Below are 9,576 nucleotides of genomic sequence, written 5' to 3'. Positions count from 1 at the left end.
ACGTGGCGGGAAGTAACCCCTCGACAAATAGGGACTTCAACCGCCGGTCGGAGAACACCGTACCGCATTGGAGGGCCTTGTCCCAGAGGTGGTTACTGTAGACCTCCTCTGTCATGTTTGAACTCTGACGGAAGGAGGTCACGTCCCCAACCGCTTCGGAAATTACCTCGTCGGTAGCATAGGTGCGCAACAGAAAGTTGACCACCTGGGGGTATGTCCGGAGCAGCTCGCGCCGCTCCACGTCAACCGCCATGGTATTTCCATTGAGACGGGACTGGAGTAGGGCGTGAGCCTGACCGGTGAGGTAGAATTGGAAGCACCACACGGCGGCTCCCTCGGTGATCCCGTTGTGGTCGCACGCCATCTTGAGGCGTGCGAGGAATCCCAATACCGCAATCGGATCTTGACCGCTGAACGTGTGGGACCTCATCTGCACGTCCAGTTTTTTCCGGTAACGGTTAATGTGCCGCGCTACTGTGGAGTCGTAGCGCGAGCTACGCCGTTCCAGGCGGTAGGTCTTGTAGTTGACGGCCTTGGTAAACAGGTCATTGAGGGGCCTGATTACCGTGGGCCGTCGCTCGTCGCTCGTCGGGGCAGCCCGGCGGCGTCTGCTCGAGTGACGAGGCCCCTCGTCCGACTCGGTGTGGTAGTCTTCCGAGTCGGACGGGTCGTGCCGGTGCCGGTCTCGGCTTCTATCGCGGCGTGCCCTGTGGCTCCGCCTGCGAGAGCCTTCCGAACCGGATGGGTCATCATCGGAGGGGTATCCTCCCCCTCCGGCATCGCGGTATCGCCCGTGGCGTGCCTCGCGGTTATCGCGGTATCGCCAGCGGCGTTCCTCGCGGTCTTCATCCGTCCTGTGACGGGGGTCTTCTGCGTCGGAATACCGGGTGTATTCCGCTTCGGTCCTGTGCGTGCCGGGTGCACGTCTTCTGCTCAACCGGTACGGGTCCCGATTCTCTGTCTCGGGGAGCCCCAGGCGGTTGTCTGTCCCGCGGGGGTCGCCCGTACCGGCGAGTATGGGGAGGACATTTTCTGTGGTCCTCCCTGTAGCACCGTGAACGGTTGGGAGATAGATGGCTCTGCCCTCCGGGTGAGGGTCCATCCTATCAATCCCGGGTACGGCGCCGATCGGATCAGCGATATTAAAGCTTGAGCCCGGAACGGTTTCACGGCGCGGCGCCGGCGGCGGTACCGCGCGTTTCGGTTGTAAATGTCGTGGCCAGACGAATGGCCACGGCGGAGCTAATAGCTCCCTTTAGAGCCATTGCGGTGGGAGATTCGTCCTCCTCTGCGGCGAGCGCGGCCACCACCTCGTCGCGTACGAGGGGGGCGATCTTCTCGTCCAGCAGGGCGCGGAGCGCGGCGTCCGCTTGCTCCGCCACCAGCCCGGGTACCGTTCGGTCGAGGCAAACCTGGACGACCTGGGGTAATTCCTCAGCGAGGAATTCCTCCATCCAGGTTTGTAATCGCGGGAGTAACGCGTCGTACAGTACTTGTACGCGGTTTCCCCCACCAGCCGGTAGCCCGGCGGTGGTGTCCGAAACGGAAGGGGTCTTCTGGCCCCTGGTAGACGGCGGGCGTAGCAGGGCTTCCGGATTGTCGATCCGGGGGCGCTGTGCGCCTCTGCCACTGCGGGTACTTGCTCGCCCGGAGGCGGTATCTTCTCCGGCGGAATCCGCACGGTTCATCGTCGATGATCACTGGCGATCGACGCGGTGATTTTCGACCTCTTTCAATCCGATCGGTAATTGCTCGCGCTGGCGATCCAGTGCGGGCTCAACCTCTGTAGTTATCCCCTCCACAAGAGTACCAAAATGTGGTATAACTACCTTCGTCCCGACCACTCGGAACGAGGGGGGTTAGAGGTAAGGGAGCGCGCGACGCTGGGTAACCCACGCGAGCGCGAACCGTACGGAAGGACTCGAAAAGAGGGAAGGCTCACGTGGCCGGTGACGCGCAGCCGGTCGGTGGTGTCAGATCCGGACGGCCGGTCACGGGTTAGAAGCCTGAGACTTAGAGGTAAAACCGGACGGAGTTAGCAAAAAGCCGTAAAGGGAAGGGAGGCGAGTCTGCCCCCGTTTACTGGAACGGGGCAGGTGCCCCTGGTCTTAACCCCTCAGTGGGACGCCAGGACACCTGTCCCGCTACAGTAGCTGTTACATACTGTATACCAGCTACTGTACTAAATTGGCTAATTTGTGCCATTAACCACTAATTGCTAATTACTTACCGGATGGTCGCACACGTGTGCCCGTGGCCACGGCCGGCGCCAACGGTTGTGTCACGTGTACGCCGTGGAGGTACTACTGTGCTCGCAGCGGGCGCGTGCACGATTACTACAGTAGTAACCGCCCGTCTCGGGGGTTCTCATCTCCCACCGGGGGTCGCGGTGTGGAGTTGTACCACAATTCCCTCGCACATGAGCGTCGTACTGATGACGAAGGAAGTTGCGGACTAATTCTAAGAAATCTGTGAGTCGCTCTGACCACTCCTCAGGTGACGCAAAATCTTCTCCAATTTTCTGTAGCACTGCCACCTGGTCATTTACAAGCACAACTGTTACATAGTCCACCGCAGTGAAGAGCTTTTCCTCACCACAAGTAACCAGTGCAAGGACATTGTAGAATGAACTCCTTGATATCGTGCTAATTTCTGTGTCTGTGCAGTAGCGATCGTAATCCTCATACATGTCCATCCTTGATCTAAGTCGACGCAATGCAGGCAGGGAAACAATTTCTTGATCATTGAGTTTAACCTGTTTATGACCCCTTGACAATGTCCCAACATCGGATGGATGCAGCATAAATTAAACAGCATCCTCCACTGCATTTTCATTGAACCTCATAATGTTGATTCTACTCTTCTCCATTTCCTGTCCCCGCTGCATCTTTTTGTAATCTGTGTACGCCTGATCAACAGTGCGTCTTCCTATGGATAGCTCAGTTTCAACTTTAATGGCATCCAAACGCGTTTTTGATAATGCTTTCACCCGGACAGCACGCATAACCCTTCCCTGAATGCTTCGCTTTGGGGCTTTTCGTGACACATTAGTAAATGCTGTAAGTAAACTCTTGCGTTCAGTTGTTAAGTCTGAATCTAAACGTAGAATTGTTCGTGCTACATCCTCTAGATGAATGGCGTTTCCTGCAGGGTAAAGTACTTCGGAGATATGCACAGAAGCTGCCATCACGGTTTGAACCATACAGCTCCACCCAGCCCCGCCTTCCTCATTGAGTCGCATGTTAGAGATTCGCTGTGCTTCTGAAGGCAGGCTTTTTAGGGTTCCCCTTTCCCAACCGAACGCCTTCCAGATATCTGTACTTGTAGAAATTGGCATCAAATCTCCATGAGGTTCTGTGACTTCTCGTTGAGAACTCGTAGATTGAAACCTAGTTCGTCCTTTCTTTGCTGCTGGCCTGAGTGAGCGACCAGCATTGTTTTTAAAACTTTTGTCCCCTCTCTTCCGGCTCATCTCCACATGTGCCGGAACTCCATCACAGCGGCAACCACACCGTCTACACAAGCTCGGACAACTGTAACATGAACCTACTTTGCATTTGCACGATTGTGCAATCGATGACATTTGGGTATATGTCAGGGACTGTTTGAAAAGGATCCAGGAAAAGATACGGTGGAGCGAAGGTTGGAATGGTTTCAGGGGCTGTGCTAACACTATGGATGATGTACACACGCCAACGAATAAATGGAAATCTTGTGATGGTGGAAATAGGGCCTCTTCGCAGTCCAAAGAGGCCAAAATAACCCCATACACCGACATTTTGTGTGACGCCGATTGGCCCTGACTGAAGTCGCTGTATGAGCTCTATCTCGAGAACTGGCCATTCATTCTACATAATTCCAATTGTGGAGGAATTCCTATTGGACGAGCTATGCAACAAGCATAAATTCCGCCCACATAAACAAAGAGCGGATTTGGAAATTTTGCAAGTGTCCTCAAAAATTGACCCACTTCGCTCGTGGATGGGGTGTTAATACGGCTTATTTGCAGGGCGTTCTATACTCACGTCAACAAGGATGTATACGTATGCTTAGGTTGGTGCATTTTGTGGAGGCGCCATAGCTTGAAATTAGCACAAAAGTAGGTACCGTACATGTACTGTGTAGGAGAACCATATACATATGTGCTGTATGGGACAGATACTTGCAATCTCCACGATCTCGCGCTATCACTGCCTCCCAAACATCACGCAATCACCCTTACGCACAATATGTCCACGACTTGTAGATATCTTGGCAACAAAACCAGGGCGCCCCATTGAAGAATAACATCATTCAGCTTCCCGACTATTTAACACTACTGTACGTACAAACTCGCTGCGAAAATCACATCCCGTCGCACCAGTTGCATCGCCTCTTCGGCCTTGGCCTGCAGATCGGGGTCTCCAATAACCCTTCCCACATTTTTCGTTTCCCTCAGCAGTTCGCAGAGCCGCACAATCGTTCGCACAATCGTCCCTTCTGGTACTTCACCTTCGATCACAGAACAAATCTCGGCAAACGTCTTGCCACTTGCCCATCCTCGCACCCCGATTGTAAAACCGAAATTGGCGCTGCTTCGCGCAAATTCGTAGGGAGAGACCGCCAGCCCGCTGTCTGACTGCGCACTCCCGAGGCTTGCTAGCACCCCTAGCATCGATTGACATCCTTGATACAACTCCTCGCTCTGCTCTCTCACGCTGTCGATTTGCGTGTAGCTCGTCTCATTCCCGCCCACTTTTCCTTGGAATACTAGGCTGCATAGGATAGCCGCGAGGTCTACCGCGCTCAGCTTTTGGAGTACTTTTTCAAACACCAGTTCTGTTAGAATCAGGCTGTCGCATGTGTTCACCTCGCAAGCGGCCCGTCCTTTCAGTCGAACGCTCGTCCCGTCGATGTATCCTAGTTTGCCTAGAACTTCGATTCGCTGCTTGTAGTCAGGCATTAAGTGTAAAGATTCATCTGACGTCGCAATCTTCAAGAGCTCAAGTTTTTCTTGCAGCTTGGACGCTTGTGAAAGAAACTTGAATTCCTTTTCCAAATCAAACATTGCCCCACCCTTCAGCAAATCAGTAACCATCTCATTCAGAATCCAAACGCATCGCTTGCGCTCGTCCCATTGCTCGACGATATCCAAGCTCTGCAGCCCAAGATCAGTCACTGGATGCAACTGTGGCAGCGCATTCCAATTTGCTTCGTCTGACGCAATCGTGCGCAGAGCTTCTGCTGTAGACGACAGAGCAACTGGATCCGGGTCCCCCCGAATCGGTACCAGCCCCTTCTCATCGACTTCAATCTTCAAAGACGAGAGCCCTACAATGCCAGTATAGTCAAGATCCTGGATTTGAACAATCAATCCACCAGCGTTGAACTGCGTAGACTTGTTCTTCAAATCAACGACGTCGATATTGTGCTGAAACAAGGGGCAATCCTCTCTTCTTGCAGCCGGTCCTCCGCACAAAACTAAAACTTTGATTTGGATCTTTCCCGAGTCCCGTTTGCCGGGTTGAAACCCTGTTCTCAAGCCCAGAGATGGTTTCTTCAAAGAAAGACCGCCCTTTGCGCGTCCACTAAATGGTGCCTTGATAATCACCCCGAGCCGTAATGTTTCGTCGCTTGCGCGTACCAATACTACACGTCCCACCCCAAAGGCTGCCGTCGTTGAATTTTTTGCGTTGGAGGTAAGAGTTACGCTGATGCGCTGACACAACACATTGATTCTGGTGGATACTTCGTAGAGAGACCTGTATCTCTCAACCCCCACCGACATCGTCTGCATCTGATTCAACCGTTCATTTCCTTTCACGAGCAGCTTTTTCACCGTTCCAGATGCGCGCCCTGCCGGTGCCTCGCTGAAACTGCGTGCCATCACATCCTCAACACGAAGCTCATCGATGCGGAGCAAGTTGAGAATCATGTTGTAGGTAAGTCGAAATTGGGAGCGCAGCGGCTTGGGGACCCCCGTTAAGACGGTCTTGACATCGCTCTGGACGGGAAAGTCAGCTGTCGTAGGGAATAGCAACACAGTGCCGACGTCGTCCAATCCTCGACGACCGGCCCGTCCCGCCATCTGGATGTACTCGCCAGGTTCGAGAAGGCGATGGCCTTGATTGTCGTACTTGTGGATGGCTGTGAAGACGACAGTTCGTGCAGGCATGTTGACACCCATGGCAAACGTCTCTGTCGCAAACAGCACCCGAATGAGACCTTGTTGGAAAAGAACTTCAGTTATTTCCTTGATGATCGGAAGCACTCCGGCATGATGAACCCCGACACCCCGTTTTAGCATCTCCCGATGTCGCGCAATCTGCGGGACGTTGCGGTCAGTTGGAGAAAGCCTGGCAATCGCGGATTGGTAAAAGAGATGAATTTGAGTCTTGTCAGTTGCCCCAGCCGTGAGGTCTTGAGTGTGAAGCTGTTCGGCCGCCTCGTCGCACTTGCGCTTACTGAAACAAAAGAATATCGCCGGGTCCAGATCTCGCTTCTGCAAATACTTGATGATCTGCATCCACGCGTGATTTCGGCCCCCACCGAATCGGATGTTGGAGTTTTTCGTTTTCTCCTTGTGGTGATTCACTCCCCTTCTGAAGTTTGCGTCCAGAAATCTTCCTTCTGATGAATCAAATAATGGGTATACATCCCCCTTGACGAACAGCTGATGAGACAGTGGAACCGGTCTCTTCCGAGTGTGAATCACGTATATGGGTTTTTGTCTCGTGCGGCCGACCCATTTGGCGAACTCCATAGCGTTTGGCACTGTTGCAGAAAGCATGACGATATTCACATGTTGCGGGAGCAAAATAATGGCCTCCTCCCACACGACCCCTCGCTCCGGGTCGTTGAGCCAGTGACACTCATCGAAAATGACATGGCTCAAATCGCGAACAAGGTCTGCGCCCTTGTACAACATGCTCCTCAAAATCTCCGTCGTCATCACAAGACACGACGCCTCCGGGTTGATGCTGATATCACCCGTGATGATGCCCACATCGCCGAAGCGTTGAGTAAAATCGCGAAACTTCTGGTTGCTGAGCGTTTTAATGGGCGACGTGTACACGACCTTTGTGTTGCGCTGCCTCGCGAGCGCAATGGCGTATTCCGCAACGACAGTCTTCCCCGCGGATGTATGCGCGGCAACGAAGACGTTCTCGTCGCGCTCTAAGCGAAACACGGCACGGCGCTGGAACACATCCAAATTGAACGGGTACTCGATGGCCATATCCGGAACGAGCTGCGCAAAGTCAGACACGTCGAGCTTGTCCTCGGCGGCCCAGGGGTTATCGTCGACCGCGTTTCTAGTTCCCGAGCGGGGCCTCTTGGTGCGCCCAGCGGCAACGCGCCCCGGCTCGTAGCGGAGGCCGAGAAGGTTGTCGAGCTCCTCGTTGACGTCCTCCATGCTTTGCTGGTTAGCCGTTAGTGCGGCGAGCTTACGCGACACAGCGCCGTTGTCCACCTCTTCTTCGGCTTCGCTCTCTTCCTCTGAAACGCCGAAAAGCTCGACGTCGTTCAAGCTCCGCGGATCGAATACAGTAGATAGGTTGAAAACATTCTGCTTGAGCGATATATCCGCCGGAGACAGAAAGGCATCTAGCCCAATGCGTTCATCCCCGGCCCCTCCCCGCACGTCCTCCGCGGCTTCGGCTCCATGCGATATGGCGTGCTCATTCTCACCAAGCGAATGTATATTAAGCGAATGAGCGGCTTCCGAAGCAGTCGTCTCTTCCGGCAGGGATCCGTCCTGGACAGGCTTCGTACCCTCTCCGAGCATGGCACGCACCATCTCTTGCACCTCCTTCGCGAGCGCGGCATCGCTGTGCGCTTTTCCCTTTTTCCTCTCCCTCCCCTCCTTTTCAATAGGGCGTAGCACGGTGGCGCCGTCGCGCGCTAAGCCGGCGACGACTTCGCGCTGGGAGAGCACGAAGGGGACGGCGTGTGCTAGGGGGCGGCGGACGGTGCCATGCCCCTCAGATATTGGCTGCGCGACGTATTGGAGGTCGGCAAGTGGCGAGCTGCGGCCGACTATGGAGTCGCTCTCGAGCTCGATGGCGTGCGAGGGAGCCGAGGCGGGGGTGAACATTGCGGTTGGGGTGAATACGACGAGGGTTGGGTGCACCGACGGTGTCGATCATCATGGCCCCATGCAAGCTGCGTGATGATTTTTGATCACGCTAGCGGAGCGTGAAATTTCGTGATTTTGGGTGTGAATCACGATTACTGCGTGAACATCACTCTGTGAACGTGAAGTTCACCCGGTCAATGCGTGAACGTCTTGTTGCAGAATCACGCAGACCACGAAATTGATCACTCTTTTCACGCTCATCACCCAAAACATCTACTTCGTCACTCTGCATGACGACATGGTGTTGAGGACTAGCTAGGGTAGTAATTCCAACTTGTGCATATAAACGCGTCCTCATGTCTTTTTTGGATCGCAACAACATTATTAGTTCTGCCAGAGCACTATCATTTCATACGGACTAGGTGTTTACTCAACTGAGGGCCATTCCATTCATCGTGATTGGCAATCATGCAATCACGCAATCACGCGATCACGACATTAATTTAACGTCGTTCGGCAACGTTCCTTTCTCCAACGCGTTCTACTTGTAGCTGTAAGCACATTTCCACGGCTTTGCATGTGCATGAGTTAACGCACTTCTTGCTTATTTGAATGGGGTTTAAATCTTTTAGAATTGCAAGGAGCATTACAGAAAGTTGGAGCACAAGATTAATTTTAAGTCGATTGTTTATTTCTTTAATGAGCATGACCATTTTTAGGAAACGTAATATAAACAACCAACCACAAGGGAGCAGGCACCATTTATTGACGTGATTGCGTGATTGCGTGGTTGCCAATCACGATGAATGGAATGGCCCTGACAGTGAGGCTAAAGCCTTATCTCTAAAATCTTCTTTTTGGTGAGGAGAAACCGTTGCCCGATGCAGCTCTTCGTCCGTGTGCCACTTGTCCCAGCATTTTGAACATATCGGTTGCCTACATAACAGACACCATTGGATCTCCTTTGAACCACCCTTCTTCTTAAATGTCACACCTTGTAAAACAAAGGTATAGTTAAAACAGCACAAGGAGCAGTACGCAGCTTTTCGTTTTGCCTTTGTGTGCAGTTCCGGACTGCAAAGTCTCCTTTCTTTGTCAGCTGGCCTACTACACTTAGATGCCGCATTTTTAACGTAAAACGGCCTTATAACTGGCACATAACATTCACTGACATCCCGATATGGCTGGTCGTTAGGCTCCGTAACAGACTGTGAGTTTTCAACCCCTTCACGAGCTAGATGTCTAGCAAAATCTGAGAACGACGCGCATCTGGACACATCATGTCATAATGCAGTGTAGTTATTGCCGTTTCGACTGTTCTGATCCCCCTTATTAGGTAGTAAGCCTTTCTGTTTTGCGACAACAAGACGATGCACTATAGACGCATTATTGATTTGTGCACAGACAAGCCTTCCAATTGTGAAGGCTCTCCAGTGCGGATCCAACAAATGCCCCAGGTGGGGGTTACTACTGTTCGAGAATAGAACTTTGATTTAATATCTTATGAGGATACCAGGCAC

At 52.8% G+C, this 9,576-nt stretch overlaps 1 protein-coding gene across 1 annotated transcript; it reads right to left on the bottom strand.

The window, feature by feature from the left end:
• Window positions 1–4,315: 4,315 nt before the first annotated feature.
• On the bottom strand, window positions 4,316–8,074 carry CHC_T00010115001 (superkiller viralicidic activity 2-like W). Its single transcript, XM_005713964.1, has one exon. The coding sequence runs from the start codon at window positions 8,072–8,074 to the stop codon at window positions 4,316–4,318; it is 3,759 nt and encodes a 1,252-aa protein (XP_005714021.1).
• Between the last annotated feature and the right edge of the window lie 1,502 nt (window positions 8,075–9,576).

This window comes from Chondrus crispus, genomic scaffold (genome assembly GCF_000350225.1).
Source record: "Chondrus crispus Stackhouse genomic scaffold, scaffold_157, whole genome shotgun sequence".
Taxonomy (NCBI): Eukaryota; Rhodophyta; class Florideophyceae; order Gigartinales; family Gigartinaceae; genus Chondrus; species Chondrus crispus.
This window is presented reverse-complemented; position numbering and strand designations above follow the sequence as displayed.